The sequence below is a fragment of the Fusarium mangiferae genome, assembly GCF_900044065.1.
Source record: "Fusarium mangiferae strain MRC7560 genome assembly, contig: FMAN_scaffold012, whole genome shotgun sequence".
NCBI classification, from domain to species: domain Eukaryota; kingdom Fungi; phylum Ascomycota; class Sordariomycetes; order Hypocreales; family Nectriaceae; genus Fusarium; species Fusarium mangiferae.
Genome location: NW_024573932.1, coordinates 1,221,651 through 1,240,327, shown reverse-complemented (window position 1 = coordinate 1,240,327; position 18,677 = coordinate 1,221,651). Strand labels below are relative to the sequence as shown.

Genomic DNA, 18,677 nt, shown 5'->3' with positions numbered 1-18,677 from the left:
ATGATATCCAAACCCTGCAGCTACAAACTGACGTGATCTACAACGCTTATCTCGGCAATTACTTACCCAACTCCCCGGTCCTCGGTACTTCACATAGAAAAAGGAAAAACAAAAGAAGCACTGGCCCGTTTCTGTGATAGAACATGAGGATTTCCTAAAGTGGAAGTTAGGCGCTGTCTCAAGTGAGATGAACAGCTGTCAGGTTACACGATTAAGCCACAAAATGAATGATAACCGGCTTTTTATATCTCATCCATTTATCCGAAAAATGGTACTAGGTAGCGTTTAGTCTCGTCACATCATCTGATATCGGCAATTGATGCAAGTAGATCTCAAGGTACACGCGAATGCCCCACCATCTCCGCAAGCACGCGATTCTGGTCGGTCGATTGCGCAACACTTTAATATGTCGCATTTCACTTATATGAGTAGTACACTCACCTAAAGTCTCACTCACTAATATTACCTCATTATTTACCCCTCATTCACTCAGTTTTGAGTGATAACTTGCAGTCAAAATGTCTGACTCACAAGAAGCACCCAAGGCTAAGAAGCAGCTCATTATCAATGCCTTTGTTGAATCATGCAGTGGTCATCAGTCGCCTGGTCTTTGGAGACATCCAGATGATAAGTCGTGGGATTTTAATAATATTAGTCACTGGGTAAAATTGGCTCAACTTCTTGAGAAGGGAAAGTTTCACGGTATTTTCATCGCTGATGTTCTTGTGAGTTACTCTCATTGGATTGTATATCATATCGCTCACATTTTCAGGGTTCTTATGATGTCTACAAAGGCCCTCGCAATCCAGATCCTGCCATCATTTCAGGCGCGCAGTGGCCTGTCAATGAACCCCTGGCTACTGTGCCAGCTATGGCAGCAGCTACTAAAAATATCGGTTTTGGTGTAACCGTGGCGACCACTTATGAACAGCCTTATCATCTTGCCCGCAGACTCAGCACTGTGGACCATCTTACTGGTGGAAGACTGGGCTGGAATATCGTTACTGGATATCTTGACTCTGCTGCTCGGAATCTTGGACATACTGAGCAGCCGAGCCACGATGAGAGATATGCTATCGCTGAAGAATACGTCGATGTCACTTACAAGCTTTGGTACGTGACTCACCATCCTCATTTGACTTTTCACTCACAAATTTAGGCAATCATCATGGCGAGACGACGCAGTCAAACTCGACCGTGAAAAGGGCATCTACACAGACCCCTCTCTAGTCCGTTTAATCAACCACTCAGGAAAATACTACACCGTCCCCGGCCCTCACATCTGCCAGCCCTCTCCCCAACGCACACCCCTAATCCTCCAAGCCGGAACTTCCAAGGCCGGAAAGAACTTTGCCGCAAAGCACGCCGAGGCCATTTTCGTCGCTGGTCACAGCCCCGTCACGGTGGCGAAGAACATAGCTGAGATCAGAACCCTAGCAAAAGAGCAATTCGGTCGTGATCCCAAAGCGATCAAGTTTTTGGCCATGTTTTGTCCAATCATTGGAAAGACGCAGGAGGAGGCTGATGCGAAGTATAAGGAGCTTGTGAGCTATGGGTCCGAGGATGGTGCGTTGGCGCTGTTTGGGGGCTGGACGGGGATTGATCTTGCGCAGTATGGAGATGATGAGGAATTACGGTATGTCGAGTCAAACGCGATTCGCTCAGCTGTGGAGTCATGGTCCAAGTCGATCCCAGGTGTTCCGAAATGGACGAAGCACACTGTCGCAAATCATATCAAGGTCGGTGGTCTAGGCGCCACAGTCGCAGGAACACCAGAGCGTATTGCAGATGAGATGGAGCGATGGGTCGATGAAGCTGACGTTGATGGGTTCAATCTGGCGTATGCTCTCATGCCAGCGAGTTTCGAGGAGGTCATCTCTGATTTGCTGCCTGTTTTGAGGGAGAGGGGACTGTTTTGGGAGGATTATGCTGTGGATGGAGGCACGTATAGAGAGAATGTCTATGGGAAGAAGGGCGTTGCTAGACCGCCTGCTGATCACCCAGCTGCGAAGTATCATTGGACGAAGGATGATTGAGCCAATCAGGAATGATAGAGTTGTTGAAAGAAGATATGACACATCATGACATAAAAAGTCTTGGAACATGCAATCAGATGTTTATAAACTATGTTTTAGGAAATCCTATCGTTTTCTGTTCAAATTTCTTATTCTTTTGCTTGGTTTGTCTCGTTAAATTTATTGGTCAACCCATAGCCTCATACGACGCCTGAGCCTCTATTCCAAACCTTGAGACCTTCAAGCTTTCATTCTCACACATGACCACACCCATACAAAAGTCTATACAACCATGCGCCAGTCACCTCATTTCCTTTGAAAGAATAACTTCAAGTTTTCAAAACGTTATGGCTCGCCTCACTGATTGGCTGTCATAGCCAGTCACGCTCCCAATCTTCTCATTTCGTTCATGAACTCAGAAATCAAACTTTTTATCAGATGCAAGTTTCTGTCATTCTTTTGACTATAAAATCCCGTGTTCGTTCTGATGTTGTCCCAGATTTTCTTTTCCTCTTTTATATTTCCGAGGACCTGACTCGAGTTGACCCCACCAATCGCCTTATCTCTCAACGCCAACTTCAGTCATCTCATCTCCGCGGACCACTCGTCAACTTCAATATCAGCTTCACTCTCAATTTCACTTCACACCTTGACTTCTCTCATCATCATCATCATAATCATCATCATCATGTCTACTCCTTCTCTTTCTACCCTCCCCGAGGAGCTTCAGGTTCAGATCCTGGGATACATGTACAGATATTCCCTCATCGACCTTCGTCTCGTCAGTCATACTTTCTGCCGCCTCATCACACCAATCATCTTCCGCGCCATTCGCGTCCGCGCTTATGGAGATGAGCCACAGCGCTTCATCAACATCGCCATGGCGCCACATCTGAGATGTCACGTGCGAGAAGTCACTTGCGATACATGGACAGGATCTTGTCCGATAGATAAACGCCAAGAGCTCATGGACGAGTTCTTCAGTGCTATTCCTTCCATCTGCGTGTTTCCTAAACTCGACACCCTCAACATACGTCTGGAGCACGATGACTTTCATCTCTACCACAGTACGCAATTCCGACTTTTGCAGATGCTGTTTGACTGCATGGAGGGGGCCTGGAAGGTACATGAATATGTTGGCAGGGATATCATGTCTTCACCCAAAGTGTCTAGTCAGCAGGCTAAGACTGGGGTTTCACTTCCTCTTAAGACTCTGGCTATCTCGAATCTCGTTGATGTCAGTGGTCTCAAAGCGCTGCTTAGTTTTCAGTCTCGCGTGAACTCGGGATCTCTGAAGGACCTGCGCATCAGCGTAGCTGATCCGCCTGATCTTAACGACTGTAAAGTCATCCCTACAACACAGATTATCCACGACGAACTTCTTGATGCAGTGCTCAGCCCCGGCATCGCCAGCAATCTCCAGGTCCTGTCCCTGTTTCCTTCAGTCTCATGGGGTTGGTTTCCCAACATGGACTTCCGCCTGGTTGGTGCCAACGATATGCCTAATCTCAAAGTTCTTGCCTTGGGAGGCTTCGAGTTCAGTCAGTGGTGGCAGGTTGAGTGGATCGGATCCCTTGGCATCGAGAAGCTTTATCTCGATGAGTGCACAGTTCTGCACTCGGATCGCAATCGGGCTAACTCCACTGCGGTTGCGGTCTGTCAAGAGGAGGCCCAGGGGGTAAAAAGCAATGCCTGGCGCGAGGGTTCAACTTACCATACACATACCCGCTGGCACCACATCTTTGAACACTGGGCTAATACCATGCCCAACCTCCGCGTCTTCAAATTCGGACAAGGCTGGGGCTTAGACAACGGCAGTGCTTGGAAGGCGATTGACCCTACCTACGAGGGGGACTTTTACGAACACGTCGAAGAAGACCACCAGGCTATTTTCCAGCCCTTCCGACATACCAAGCATCAGCACTTTGAGTGTCCTTTGCCCTGTACCACGGGCACTGGTATTCGACGGTATGGATCTGAGGCTGTTCAGCATTATGGCGCTGTCTTCCAGTACGTGGAGCGTATTGAGGGCTGGGGCCATACTTATGATGATGGTGCTGGGCTTGGGAAGGGGTTCATGAATGTTAGTTCGGTGGAGAAGGAGAATGATTGGAATGCTTTTCAGAAGTTTTTGACCGTTGTCGAGACGAGACGAAACGGGCTAGTTGGTAAGGAGTAGGAAGGACATTGTTTTGATGCCTTACATTTTGCGATTGGTTGAAGGATTGGGAGCGATAAAAGGGAACTGCATTTGTATACAAAAGCGTTGGCTGCCAAGACCCAGGGAGGTATTTATTTGGCTGTATTCTCTTTTTGTTTTTTCCACTTTGTTATAGAAACAATGATTGGACGCATACCTACATATATAATGAAGTACAAGGATTGCAATTAATTCCAGTTCTCTATTTTTAAAGTGCCAATTTGGTCAGTCTGGTTACACAAGAAATCTGCTCTGCACAGATTCGACAAACGACATTTCATAAGGCAAGCAAGCGGCCCGAGATGCCTATTCTGACGACCGTACATGTTACATTGGGGGCCTTTCAGTCATATACCAATAAATCCTTATCAGAAGTATTCTTGGCTTGCGACGTGTATTTCCTTGATTGCCCATTCGTCCTCACACTCAGGCAGATACCGCCGAGTACATTATTTGTGGAATATGATGAGAATTATCCAGTTATTTACGGTGAGTTCTACGTAGGCCAAGTGTAAGACAAGACCAAATAACGCAATGATGTTCTCATCCAAGCCTAGGCATAGGGTATCATGGTTTGGTTGTATTCACGTACTGGAAGGTTATGTTTGTATGCGGTATAGTCGATTGACGCCGAGTTGCGCTGATTCAGCGCTGACTGCAAAGTCTAACCAATCCCCAGTCCCTGATAAAATGAGACCTGCAGCAGGGATTCGAGCCAAGGCATTAACCTCGGAAGACGGAAGATAAGATTCAATCGGGCGTAGCGCCCTGCCCGCTACGCCTACGGAAGCAACCGAACGAGACAAAACGAGGAATTCGCATCTTGAACGAGGTTAGCAGAGACCAAGGGACATTTTCAATATGTCACAAAGAGGCACAGTTCAATGCTGGGTTCTTTTTTTATCGGTCTAGCTCGGTAGAGAAAAAGTGCACGCGAGCCTGCCTCCCGCTTGCAATCAATTCTTTTTGGCTGCATGCCAAAGCTCGGGCACTCACTGTAACGTGATGAAAATGCGGAGGGCTGAAAAGTTGGCTATGCTTAAAACAGAGTTTGGATTGGATTGGATTGCAGTGCGACGCGGAATGCTTACGACAACTGCCGGAAAGTGGGAGATGCGGATTGTATCACCACGCACGCCAAAACCAACGCAACGCAAGCGATTTTCAATGTCGACGCATGCAAGCAACGCAATCGCTCGATAAGGGGAATTGATTCGGGAGGCGGGTATCTCGGGAGGGGAGAATGCTTGGAAGCCCCATGGACGTGGCGTCATTCAATGATAACGCATGAGCGACATCCGAGCACCAAAAAGCAAGCACCTGCGATAGCACTAAAAAGCACTCAAGCAGCACTAAACACAGCCCAGAACGTCATCAGAAACAATACCAAGTGGCGCCGAAAGTTTTCGGTTGAGGAATCTTGAAACTGGGACAAGGTTTATTTGTTTAATAAGTGGTTGGCTTTTATTCAGTGTATTTTATGCTTTTCTGGGGTATCGTTGTTACAAAAGATCATGACGCCATAGACTTTTTCCAAAACATCATGCAGAGTCCGAGTCGGTGCAGCGCTTCGTAGGTCGTTGTTCTAAATATGAAGATGTAGCAAAGAGAAATGTCGCGCTGATGAGATGTTAGCTTATCGGCAGAGAGATGATTGAGTTGAAGGGGACGTACATAATTCCAGCGCGACATAAAGCTGTCGCTTTGATGAGACGAATGCCAACTTGGCAGATTGGCTGATGCATATCCAGATCATCTTCCGGATCGCACGAAATGTCGCTCGCCATCAAAACGACCATAGTTCCTGTGATAAATGGACTGATGAACAAGAACCAGAACCAGGCGCGGAAGAATTTCTCTTTGAGAGTCGTCGTGCTGGGGCTGGGTTCGGTTTCGAGCGCTGAGGGGCGGAGGGATGTGAAGATAAAGACTGCGACGATGCTGAGGACCTCGAGGGTGCTGATGAGAGCGGCGAGAATACTGCAATCGTTAGACACGGTCAGATGAGGCGTTGGTGATATGAACGTACAGGAAATCGGGGGCGTTGTAAAGAGAGATCTTGGTGAATGGGATCCACGAAATCAACATCCCCATCACCCACGGGAGAGCGAATGCGACGGGCATAAGGCGGTTGTTAAAGATTTGCTGCATATCCATCGTTTGTTGATTTTTCGTATTGTCGTTCAAAAGCGCCGATTTCTCATCATGTCCAGCGAAACCAGCCTTTTCGCTCGCGGTTTTGTTATCCTGCCATGTCGGCAAGTGGGATGTTTTGTGATCCATGCTGTCCCGACTCCCCGCTTTGCCGATAAAACAACAACTGTCGTGAAATGCAAGCCCTGAGACTTGATCAATAGTGTATAGCAAGTAAAATAACTTATAGGACCTGGGGGAGAAGAGACAGAGATCAGCAGGGTGCAGATGGCCCGGCTTTTAAGAACCAAGTAGGCCCGCCCACCTACGGGAAGCCGCATGCATTCATACACTACACGGTCCCCCCCCTCGAGTCGTGGTCTAGTTGAATACGGGTTAGAGGGGGAAAACAACAAGGATCGACGAGGGCCCCCACGGCAGATAAACAAGGGCCCACGTGCACGGGAGGGATGAAGCACATGTGCAAGACGATTGGATGTGGTGGGAATTATTCCTCTATCCGACACTGCACACATCCCGTAGACAAATGGCTGCGTCACATGCAAGGTACATGCCTCGAGGCAGGGAACTAAAAGGCACCAATCACTTACACCATGTGGGCGAGACTCGGCTTCGTGGGCCGTGTGGTGGGCGGGTGCTGGATGACGCAGTTTGGTACGAGTAATTAATCTAGCGGCTGGGTATGTATTTGTGAGGGCCCGAATTGCTGTGGTACCCGAGATCAATTAAGCACGTTCCTCCGTATTCTCGCGAACTGCTGCAGTTGTTTTATGGTGATCAATGAAGATCTGGGGTATTTCCCCAACGAGCAGCGAATAACTCCAATGTCAATTGAGGCTCAATTGACCCAATCATAATCGCTAATCAGCCACACCACTTTTTATCCGTCCACAAATTGTCATCCGACTCCACTCACGATGTTCTCTGGCGCATCTAATCTTATCTGATCTTTATCCCCAGCTCATTTGAGCCAAACCTCCCTTAAACCCGCAAGTCCTTGATGGCTTTCGTTTCGCTGCGAGATAAGATAGAAAGATTTTGCTTTCCTCTATTAAACATATAGTATATAGAAACACAAACATACAATGCCATGAGTTTGGGGTTGCCTAGATGCGAATGTCCTTGTCTTCAAGTCGGCCTGTGTCTATACCTAAAGTGGCTGTTACGTGCCTTGACTGCTTGTGTGAGATACAAAGGGGAAATAGTATTAGTTGAGTGACCTATTTATGCGTTGATTCCGCTCTTCGATGAGAAACGAGAGAAGCATTCGCCTGCCTTGCAAACAAAGAGAACAACCTGGAGCAGATCCAAAGAGTGAAGCCTCGTGCGAAAGGCATATTCTATTCACGCCTTAAGAGCATGATTTATTCATCTGCACATTAGTTGCGATTAACTGACGTTGCATTATACAGCTGGTTTAGCCGATTGCAAGCAAAGGGTGAGAACTGAACAGAGTGGATGCGATTCATCCAAGCAAAAGAATTCAACGCTAACTGGTGAGAAGTATATCAGTGCGACGGAGCGATCCCTGCATGCTTGACATATGGCAAGAGGAGCGTTAAGTGTCTTGACTACCGACAACCAGTCAAATGGTCCGACAAGTACTAGAGGCGGGCGGACAGTGATTCAAAGCCGCAACCACGGTCGGAGAGCTTTTGGCTGACTTTGGAACAAGAGGCTGCGAGGCTATCAGCTGCGATTGCTTCAAACACATCACCATCACCCCAGAGTATAACAGTTTCAATACCAAGCAACGACTCTCCTAATACAGTGTCGCCGGGCAGCACTGCTAGTTCTAGGGATGCTGACCACACAAAGTCACCCGGCCACTCAGTTCTTGGTGCTCATAGCGCAAACAACAAATGGAAAGCCTTCGAGTCTCCATACCGTGCGGTATCATCACGCTTTCTCGCTGACAATGGAATCGGCTCGCTCATTGACCCGCTATGCTCGAACGTTGTGCGGGACACAAACAAGCTTGTTTGTTTCTGGTCAAGCTAATTTCGATATCGATGGGCCATGGCTTGAAAAAATGGCTGGGCTATCCGAACAACGCGATAAGCAAAGTTTCACTAGTGCTGGGAGGCTCCAGTATGACAGGGAGGGTCAAGAAGCTGCTACAGACAGAGCTTGGCGCACCAACCGAACCAAGCCCTCATATGAATGAGCCAATCCACGCGTTGGGACTTTACGTAAAAGGCAATCGGCTCTCACAAATAGAAAAATGAAAGCAAATCTATTGGCAGATTATGTCATTAACCTCTTATACGGTTGCTCTATCCCTGCCAAACTCAGCACCCAACATCAAATCCCCTCTGAAACTTTCAACTTGCAACGGCCAACAGCCTCACCCTTCATTCATTCCTTCTACTCTGCATGGATCCTACCGAGCGTCTGCCACCAGAGATCTGGAGAGAGATCATCTGCGATCTCTGAAAGCCATATCATCAAGGCGTAATATGCGGACTACGATGGGAGGAAACACTGAGGCTCAGCGCCCTTGTCAGTGTATCACGGCGCTGGCAGTAGCTCATCGAACCATTCCTGTTCAAATACCTACACTCGAGAATAGATAAAGTCCTTGGATCCAAACATGTCACATGCCTGACACCACAAAGACCCTCATATGTTCGAAATGTTAAGGTCAAGGTCAAGTGCTTTCTTGCCGTAATATATGTACACGACCGAAGCGATGCACCCAAGGCCCTGGAGACTGCGACTTTCGTTAACATCACCCGAAAGATGAAATCGAATTTAATGACATCGTATACAACATCTTTGGGATCCTCAAAGATCTCCCACGTCGAGAGAAGCCCTACATGGACATGATCTTTGAGATGTCACGGAGCGGTTTTAGTGTCACGTTCACACAAAAAGGATGCAGTATTTGCAGCTTTATGACATGTGGAAGGATTTTCCAGAACTCTCCATGATATGAGTCTTTAGAGCATGCGGATATACTGACACACCTACATTTATGCCTGGGGATATGTGTCGACTTGCGAGTAAGACACCACGGTTGGAGAAGTTTGGGGTGAGGGTAATAAAGAACATACTCGTTAATGGCTATGGGAAGCTCTAATCAGAAACTGTAAGAGTGCTTTGTCATTGATGCCTGTCCCAGATAACAGCATTGTAGGCCTTGCAAGGTCTTTGGATTTGATACCCATGTCTGTTCAAACGTTGCTTATTGACTACAAGCAGGAGAGGATTCTAGAACAGACTTATAATTCTACAAGCATCATCCCCATTGGGTCAAAGAGAGAGATTCTTGTCGAAGCGATGCGATGACTTGCCCAGAGACACGGTATTCGAGAAACCACCCTTCTTGCAAGCATCAACATCGCCATGTTCCAACCTATGACTGAAAATCCTTGTTGGCCGATCCTCAAGGGTTTCACATTCGTATTTTGCGACGTTGTTCCTTCCGGTGAGTGGGTAGTCACAGTCGAAAATTCTTTATCAGCAGAAGAGGAAGAGTGTCAACGACAAGAGAACCCGTGAATGGATGGGTGGTTTGCATTACTGCCCCCGGGCTGCGAGATAGAGAATAGCTTCAGATCCCACATGAAAGAGGGAACCATGGATCGCTTTCTATTGGCGGTGGCACAGGCTGTTTGCCATATGCCCAAGATAAGAAAACTCTCGGTTCGACATGTTTTCGATCCTGCCGGTTTTAAAGAGGATATACTGCGTGGGGTTTAGCTTCAGCACAGCAACGGGCCTGATGGTACTTGAGAAGACGGGTGTTCCCGCAATTAGTGGCGAATCTTTGGAGGCATGGAGAACGGCTATGAAGACTCATGATGTTATGTTTGATTGGTGTCTTACAAATGAATTGGAGGTTGCGGAGAGGTATGCCAATGGGTTTGGAACTGATTTCCAATAGGACTATCAGGATGTCTATTTGTTCTCACTTACAAACAAGAAGCAAAAACAAAAGGAGGCAAATTAGTAGCAATCAGTCACTTGCCGATTGCTTTCACACTTGAGCATTTAAGTCATAAAAAACCTTCTATAAGTAATTAAACATCAGAGCAGTTATTATATGTTATCCAATTGGCCATATCAGCGTCCCCGAACGCAAGAATGATATGCAGTCGATAAGAGTTGTCAAAAAGAGCAAAAGAATGGTTCCGCCCGGGCTCGAACCGGGGACCTTCTCGGTGTGAGCGAGATGCCATAACCAACTAGACCACGAAACCGAGCCTTCCAGGAATGGCTTCCTATTGGATGCCAGACTACAAAGTGATTTCTGATTATACCCGTAATTCCTCGTCCCTCTTTGCCAAATGACCATTCAGTGGCGCGGTCTTTTCACGTTACGTAGAGGACCGAGTCAATCATAACGATTTAAATCACCGGCATTTGTGCTCATTGTGGCTTGCTCTTGTAATCACTTTGGACATAATATTCTATTAAATTCTTTGAGTTCTGTGTGGTACAAATAGCGCATGTTGCTAATTCTTATAGAAGGTTTATTCTTGGAACGAGGAAACTTATTGCTTGAGAAGACTTTATTTGGAGCCACTTATGCCTATGGAGCTGTATAGGGTTTGCGACAACGCTTTACTATTTGTGCTTCAGAGAAAAGAAATGCAAACAGAAATTTAAAGACAAACTTTTGTGTTCTGTTTATGTGGCCTCTCCCGGAACTTGAGCAAGGTTTCCCAGGAAAAGATCTACAACAGACTCCTGCATCCCTCTTCCTTACACCTTCAAACTTGATCTCTTTCATTATCCACTCCAATACTTGATCACCGCTCTCAGAAACACAATAATGGCTATTACCTTGAACGGGAATCCTTCAGCTAAAGGTCATACACTATCTCCACCCAACGACCAAGGCGTCGAGAAGCCTGTGCAAAACTCTTTTGGCGAAGCCAAGACAGACGACTCAACTGAATCCGCTATTTTCCACCTGGAGGTCGCCTGGGGTACTGAGACAATCGACGTGTCTTTGAAAGTAGGCGCTGTTGGCATTGTTTTAATGATTGCCTTGGCCCTTCTGGCTCTGGTATCCTTGACAGCATGGTTTCTGACACCACCTGCATGTCCCGCTTGAGCTTTCGGGTTCCGCTGACCATGTTGGTGCTTCTGTGATAGGGTTGAGGGGTCAAAAAGAGGCTTCAGCCTCAAGGCCACAAAGGTAAAGAACACCAAAAAAACACATACAGGCAAAATACTCATCGCCCTTACTGTTGCCTAGGATCTTGCTTTTGGCTGAAAAGCTAGATATCCTGATGACTGACTCTAGAGGCATATAAATAAGTGGCTGCTGCTCGTCCGTGAGGATAATCAGGCTTAAAGCACACAAAACACCCAGAGGTAAGCTGCCCGATACAAGCAAGTCTGTTAACTCAAGATAACACTCGCTGGAGGGAACAAACTCATGGATGCCCCAGCGATAATACCGTAAACACTAGCCCATGCGTACGAGCCCTCTTCTGTGGATAATGCAGGCCACGTGAATGAACACGTAGATGAGATGAACACGACGGGTATGAGGACTGTGATGCTTCCGAAATGATGTGCGATGGCGTTTGGTAGTGAACGGCTGATGATTCCGACACCGTTGACAACAAGCAGGACATTCAATGCGGCTGAGTACGTGAGGGGTTTGTCAAATTGTGAAACTGCAAAACATGTGAGGTAGTAGAACGGGAAGAATGTTGCCCAGAATGTCTATTCCCGCTAGTATGCTCATACGCCTTACCAATAGCATATACTTGCGAAGATTTCGATTGCAAAGAACAAGTAACCCTTCTCCTTGAACGATGCTAGATCAATCCACGGACCCGATTGTCTTGGTGGTATTCGAGGCCTCAAAAGTAGATTCGCCATGACCAGTGTGATAAGCTGCACCAACCCCATGGCTCCAACCGCACAAGCAAAACCAATACTCCCAAGAAACCGGCGAGCCATAGATGGAAACATCAGACCTCCCGTGGCACTTCCAGTAGCAGTGATCCCAAAGGCCAGGGCTCTTCTCCGCTTAAAGTAGGTCGAAACAACAGCAAGGCTGGGAGTAAACATCAGACCGTTACCTAGCCCCGTGCAGAGACCCTGCGAGAGGAGGAGTTGCCAGAGTGTCGTACTGAGAGAAGCCATGAATACACTGAGATAGTTGAGTAGTGTGCCAGCAGCGAATGCGATGCGGAAGTCGCCGGCGTCTGTGAGACGACTAGAGAGCGTTCCTATAAAGAACAGTGCAGATATTTTGACTGATGCTATCCAGGATATATTTTGGCTTGCTGAATTACCGATGTGTGCTGTGTAATAGGTCTCAAAGACGCCAAAGAAGCTGTTGTATCCCCTGACAGAACGTCAGTCTTGATCGTACACATAGGATCCAAATTTGGCATATCATAGCTAAAGGCCCGGCAATGGTTACAAACACGCCAGTGCTGCATTCAGCCCTATCTATAATAGAGCTTACCTGATACCCATTCGCAAAAGCCACCATCGGGTGGAGATTCAAGGTCGCTGTCCACAACCGAAGCACAAATCAAGATATGGTCCAATACGGAGAGTCGTCGCTGTGGTGGAGCATCAGCGTCTTTGTTTTCTTTCTCTCTTAACCCAAACTCTACATTACTACAACTGTTCCAGACTATTTTGCCTGTGAATGAATGTGTAATCTGTTCACCATCATTGATGGACCCATCGCTCACCTGAAAAGGTGGTTTGGTTTCGTGGTGTATTTGTTTGATCTTATCTAGGCCTCTCGGTTCCGCTTTGGCCCCAAGTGAGATACAGCTCGCACCCCTCCAGGCTTCAGCCTCGACGACCAACGACGTGGTAACCATCCACATGTCTGATCTGGCTAAGTGAATAAAAAAACATCGACATCTACATCACCAGGAAAGTGTTGACAGTGGAGCATACTTGCACCAGATCAAGGCGGTTTCGCCGGCAAGCCGGTTCTATGAGTAGACAGCAATGGTCGACTGGAGACAGAGCGATCGGCCCAAATTTGTCGAATGCTTCAATGCTGAGAAAGCCCCATCTGCAGTTGTTTCGGAATGGCTAGGCTCGTGGCGTGGCCTTGATCACTCGCAGTCCGGCAGTGGCAACGGACTCGAGCGACCCTGGTATTGACAGTTACTAGCCGGAGCTGTTGATCGAAACGTCTCGAGGCTCCTGATAGTGCCGCTGCAAGGCCCCCCCCCCCCCCCCCCCCCCCCCCCCCTCACCTTGTGGTGGCGTCCGCATGAGGTAGTGAATACTTCAAGCAGAGATATCAGGGCAAGCCTGGGAGCCATAATATCCAATCTAACCAAAGGTGGTGGCCAGGTACATCGCCTTGATCCTTGTTTCAACTTACATCACTACTTTCGCTTCGCAGTTGGCTTGTAGTCATGAAATATTCGACTACTTGATGATGGATCTGCTTGCAAGGCCATACTGTAGTCGTGGGTGTATCATTCTGGTGCCAAGCGTCCGAGTAGAGTCCTATGCAGGGCCAAGGGCGGAGGCTGAATGACTTACAGCAGTTCAAGGTGGTGAAGGGCCATAAGACTAACACTCTCGCTCAGAAGTCTCGATACGCTTTCTATGTCCTGATCACCCTCTTAGGTTGCTACATGATCGTCAGTATTCTGCTACCTTCTCAAATCATCTTTGTCACATAAGTTCGTGGACTGAATTCCTATGTCTCTAATTATGCTTCCTTTGTTGCCATCAAAAGCGCCTTCGAAACTGGCATGATCGCCCGTGTATTATTTTCTATCTTGAATTTCCTGGTTCCCCGGTTAACCCAACTCTACAGTGCGTGGACCTTCTGGTTTCAAATAAGACAAATGCTCTTGTGATTAACTCTTTAGCCCGTTTAAATTCCATGCCCTGCCTAGATAGTTCGCGTTGATATACTTAGCCACTCAAAGCAAGCATTAAGCTTATAGCAGGGGGCATCTCGGTTTGCTAACCTTAAGCAAGCAAGACTTGGGGTATTACTAATGCTAAAACTCCGAAAGCGGTTAGCCTTGGTCCTTTAGCGAAGGTTTTTATGCGAAGCTATTAAGGTTGTATGTGCGGACGCGCTATCTTGCATCCTTTATTGTTAGTTCAATTCCTGATCTTATAGGAACCCCCCCTGCGTTCCCTCCTCCAGTTATTTCTGAGCCTACCAAGAGTCAAACCTCTCAACAAACCCCTTAAAGTGCTGCTCCTTGGCCCATGTTCGTAAGGACCCGTAAGTCGTGCTTGTGTCTGTCAGAGCCGTTTAGTAAGACGTCGTCATCTCCGAAGTTTGGCGTCAACAAGCTTACCGCAAAACCGTGCCCGATATGGGAGTAGATTTGCCTGTTAAACTGTTGGTGCTTCTTGGTGCATATTATGACCGCTCTGGTGCGCGACTCGGCCGACAAGAGTATATCGGTGGCTGGAATAGCAAAGTTAGTGAGTCCTAGATGATCCCCCACGGCCAAGCTTCAAGAGCTTCTCTCTAATACAACTCGTTCGTCGGTAGATAAACTATTGACCTTTGCACGTGGCGCTCATTGAAGAAGAACGGGTGGCCGATGGCTCCGACTGAGCAGACGCCGTCTTCGGCCACTTGCTCTAGGATAATGCGTGCGCTCCAGCTACTCTGTTTTCAGCACGCACTTCGTGCTGAGATATTGGGTGGATGGAGATGTTAAGGGAGGGCGGTCTCACCAATAGTCGACAGCAGCAAACTTGGCCTTGACGTTCTTTGACCACTCTTGCCCAACCTTCTCACAAGGCTTGAGGTCCTTAGTGGACCAGGCTTTCAGGTCAACCTGCGTTGGGATCGTTGAGAGGAGTCAGGGTGTACTTTGTCGCATCGTCCTGTTTTCACTCAACCAACTGTGTTAGCAAACATCTATCCTACATGGAAAGGGGGACAATTTCACATGTCGTTTCAGTGGCAACTGGCCCCTAGGAAGTAATCGACGCCAAGCATGAGATACCCGCAAGCGGCATATGCATCTGTTATCAAGGCTATTAGTATATAGCCTAGAAATATCTGGGAAGAAGAGTAAGACATTTTTATTAGTGGCCTTAAGGTCGAGCTTGGCTATATAGGTGTTCACGACCTTAATCCGGATAATGTCACCCTTGGGTTCTCCCTGGTGAAAATCGCCCTTAAGGCAGCACAGATAGGCCGGCTTCATAAAGGCGGGGTCATTATGCATGTTTGTCACTCTGTAAGATATGAACTAGGCGGGCGGGCGGGCAGGCTTGGCTTGACTTGACTGAGGTTAGAGGGATAAATGAGCTTAAGGGATATGCGAGTTGGACAATGGTATCAAAAGCTTGATCCTTTCCTGGAGAACCCGAATTGCTTGACCCAACGTGCGCGGCATCTCTCGTTCCATAGCTCTGATCGGCTGCATCGGCTGAGCCTGGAAGCAGATCCATCGGCCTCCAGAATATAGCACCGAGCACTGAAAGAGGTTCTTGGATCGATTTTGTATTATTCGGCATTTCGGGTTGTCGCGGAGAGGGAAGCGGGCGATATGCGATGAGACAACGAGCAAAGTCTCATGGTTGAGAGGCACCAGCCGACCTCGCATTCTTGCCGCAAAAGATACCCAAGACTTGGTTAAGCTAGTGGAAGCCCGACAAGTTACAGCAGAAGCCATTGTCCTCGCTCACATCACCGAGTAAGACCCCCAACTCGTGTGACAAGCATTAGCGGCTCTATCCATGAGCCAGCAAACATGAATGGCTTGTGGCGGTTCGAACCGAGCGTATTTTGTTCCTTTCTGTCTTCATGTACGATTACTCACCTTACACCATTGCAGAGCGTCAGGTTTTCATGCGAAGATGTCCCTATCTCCCAGGAAGGGCAGCACCAGATACCTTCCTCTATTGGTCCCATGACAAGAACACTCAACACACTGACTCTGGTCTCTAAAGCAGTGATCAAGGCTGAGTGTTAGACACTGGACCCCCAGTTGGTGCCTGCGCTCTGAAAAGAAGACAAATTCCAACGCTACTCGGAGAAGAAACTGGCGATTGGCTTCATGCTAGATGATGGGATCGCGAGGCCACATCCTTCGATCGAAAGATTATTCGAAGAACTCTGCCAAAAGCTCGAGGCAGCTGGCTGGACACGAGCTCGCTCCCTGGGATGCATATATGAACAGCGAATGCTCGGATCTCGAGGTAAGGACAGAAAGGCTTTATCCCAGACAATACATACACTGATTACGATCGGCCAAACATTACTACGTCGATGGCGGCGAGGGCATTCGACGGGGTGTTGACGCACCTGGCGCGTTCAGAGGCCGGTAGACTAAGCTCTCTCTGCTGATTTAAGATCTCAGCCACAAGTCTCAGCTGCAAATAACACATCGTCAGGGGGAGGTTCCGGAACACGATCCAAGACTGAGAGGACTCCCTGTTGCTAGATATGTGTCCCTCTTCCTGGGACAGATCAGTGTTTTTCACATTAGAGTTACCCATATTTCGCTACAACGTGTTGGCTTTTCTCTTCACTGCAACTCATCGAGTCGCCTTGATTGTCTACTTTCTTGTCGGATTATTGGGCCCTTTCTGCCATATCATGAGAAATTGCTTTGTAGAGACGACACCTGCTGACATGAGGACCATCGTAAAAGCATTCGTCCTCGTTTTCAGTAAAAGGTTTTTGCAATAGTTAGAGAACATCAATTCAGAGCCATTTAGTTACATTCCTTTATACGCTAGCTCATTTTCTAATGATATCTTTACTGAACATAGCTGGGAAATCATCCGTCTAGAATAGTCCGAGTGTTGACAACAGGCACCAACTTGTCTGGTGAAATGATCCGACGCTAAAAGCTGATGTGGGGAGTCTTGCACCCAGTCAAATTACATCGTTGAGATGCCGGATAATATCTGCGCAGTAAAACCAAGAGAAAAACATGAGAAAAACAACAAGGATTCCAGGTAGAGACTGTAAAGCACACACCGCGACGATTACCCCAACATAAAAGGAAAGACAAAAGGAAAGGAAAGGAAAGGAAAAAAGAAGCTCCAAAGACCAACAACCAAACAACTCGTCCTTTCCTATCACAGCGACAGCGAGGCGTGAGAGGTTAGGAGGCGCAAAGGCGGCCCATGAGTCGCTCAATGTACGGTAATCACGACGAAGGTGATGGTGGGTATATTTAATGGGCGCCCTCAGCTTCGGCGCCAGTAGGGAGGCAAAACGCCTGTCGTAAAGACAGGTGATGCTTATAGGCGATTGAGCCCGCCGGATCTTGGTATCTCAACCAGAGGTTAAGACTCGGCGCCGCTCCGGGGGGGCACAGCCCGTGATGGTTCGGGTTGAGACTCATCATAGAGATGAACCACAAAGATAGATTGACTGTGAGGGTGTCCGGCCCTGATGCATCCCAAGGGACTGCCTGCCACTCGATGCGGCAAGGCTGACGGGCGTCATAGGCTGTACCGCTCACCCGGACAACAACGACCTCCTTGGGGGTCAGAACAAACCCGTAGCGGGTGTCTGTAGCCAAGCAATAGGCGGCTACACGCCGGAGCGGTTGGCTCACATCTCCCAGGACGTATGATCTTTCGAGCCATGCAGAATCCCACTGAGACCCCATCAAAACACAACCGACGAGAAAATGGGTTCCGTCATCGGAGATGAGAGATAGCCCAGAGCGACGAGGCCAGTCCACAATTGTATCCTTCTTGAGGGACACATTAGGTAGCCCAGCTCCGAGGCGGGCCCCGAGCACGGTTGCGCCGGTTTGGAGAGGGTGCGCAAGGCGAGGGAAAAGGTAGTCTATGACTACTTGTTTGAATTGGTTTAGTCCATTGACCACATGAGGGCCAAGGTGACTAACGACAGTTGGGACGGGGTAATCGTCGAGAATATCGCCGTAAGCTTGACGAAGACAATCCAGGTTGAAACTCTGCCATCGCACGATCTGAGTAACGGCCAGATCAGCGGCATTGGTCGGCACAATATGTGCTGGATTGGCAGTAACGTTCAGTGTCGGATTGTGATCTGCCAATGTATCCATGACAGATCGGGTCGCCCAAGTCTGGGGTACTGTAAAGGGCGGAATTGTCATTTCAAATACAACGTGAGGGATAGAAAGGCAGTAGATAGTATTGACAAGGTGTTTGGGGTGCGGCAAGCACTTGTCGGTAAGTATCAAGGAGGGAGGCTCAAAATCTTCAGCTTGAGTTGAGAAAGACGAGGTAAGTTGGAAAGGTTCTGGAATATATCCCTTTCCAGCTTGGGTTTCTGGTTCGGCTTATAAACAGGAGAGAACCCTAAAAGCAGCGAATCTGATCTATCATGACAGCCAGCCTCGCATAACCTAAGAGCAGCGACGGCGGTC

General features: G+C 48.0%; 6 protein-coding genes and 1 non-coding gene across 7 annotated transcripts; 3 read left to right on the top strand and 4 right to left on the bottom strand.

The window, feature by feature from the left end:
* Positions 1-518: 518 nt before the first annotated feature.
* FMAN_08160 (uncharacterized protein) lies at positions 519-2,036 on the top strand (the record flags this gene model as incomplete). Its single annotated transcript, XM_041821603.1, has 3 exons — positions 519-725; positions 773-1,113; positions 1,160-2,036. The coding sequence occupies 3 exons, from the start codon at positions 519-521 to the stop codon at positions 2,034-2,036; spliced, it is 1,425 nt and encodes a 474-aa protein (XP_041687366.1).
* A 667-nt stretch (positions 2,037-2,703) lies between these two features.
* On the top strand, positions 2,704-4,194 carry FMAN_08159 (uncharacterized protein; the record flags this gene model as incomplete). Its single annotated transcript, XM_041821602.1, has 1 exon — positions 2,704-4,194. One exon carries the CDS (start codon positions 2,704-2,706, stop codon positions 4,192-4,194), a length of 1,491 nt encoding a protein of 496 aa, XP_041687365.1.
* Positions 4,195-5,756: 1,562 nt separating this feature from the next.
* Positions 5,757-6,498, bottom strand: FMAN_08158 (uncharacterized protein; the record flags this gene model as incomplete). The annotated part of the gene is made up of 3 exons (XM_041821599.1): positions 5,757-5,835; positions 5,890-6,195; positions 6,245-6,498. 3 exons carry the CDS (start codon positions 6,496-6,498, stop codon positions 5,757-5,759), a joined length of 639 nt encoding a protein of 212 aa, XP_041687364.1.
* A 4,002-nt stretch (positions 6,499-10,500) lies between these two features.
* On the bottom strand, positions 10,501-10,574 carry tRNA. The gene has a single exon. It is a non-coding gene; the product is annotated as a tRNA-Val (tRNA).
* Positions 10,575-11,149: 575 nt separating this feature from the next.
* On the top strand, positions 11,150-11,434 carry FMAN_08157 (uncharacterized protein; the record flags this gene model as incomplete). The annotated part of the gene is made up of 1 exon (XM_041821598.1): positions 11,150-11,434. One exon carries the CDS (start codon positions 11,150-11,152, stop codon positions 11,432-11,434), a length of 285 nt encoding a protein of 94 aa, XP_041687363.1.
* Positions 11,435-12,081: 647 nt separating this feature from the next.
* On the bottom strand, positions 12,082-12,819 carry FMAN_08156 (uncharacterized protein; the record flags this gene model as incomplete). The annotated part of the gene is made up of 3 exons (XM_041821597.1): positions 12,082-12,566; positions 12,633-12,685; positions 12,809-12,819. 3 exons carry the CDS (start codon positions 12,817-12,819, stop codon positions 12,082-12,084), a joined length of 549 nt encoding a protein of 182 aa, XP_041687362.1.
* Positions 12,820-17,489: 4,670 nt separating this feature from the next.
* Positions 17,490-18,404, bottom strand: FMAN_08155 (uncharacterized protein; the record flags this gene model as incomplete). Its single annotated transcript, XM_041821596.1, has 1 exon — positions 17,490-18,404. One exon carries the CDS (start codon positions 18,402-18,404, stop codon positions 17,490-17,492), a length of 915 nt encoding a protein of 304 aa, XP_041687361.1.
* Positions 18,405-18,677: the final 273 nt, after the last annotated feature.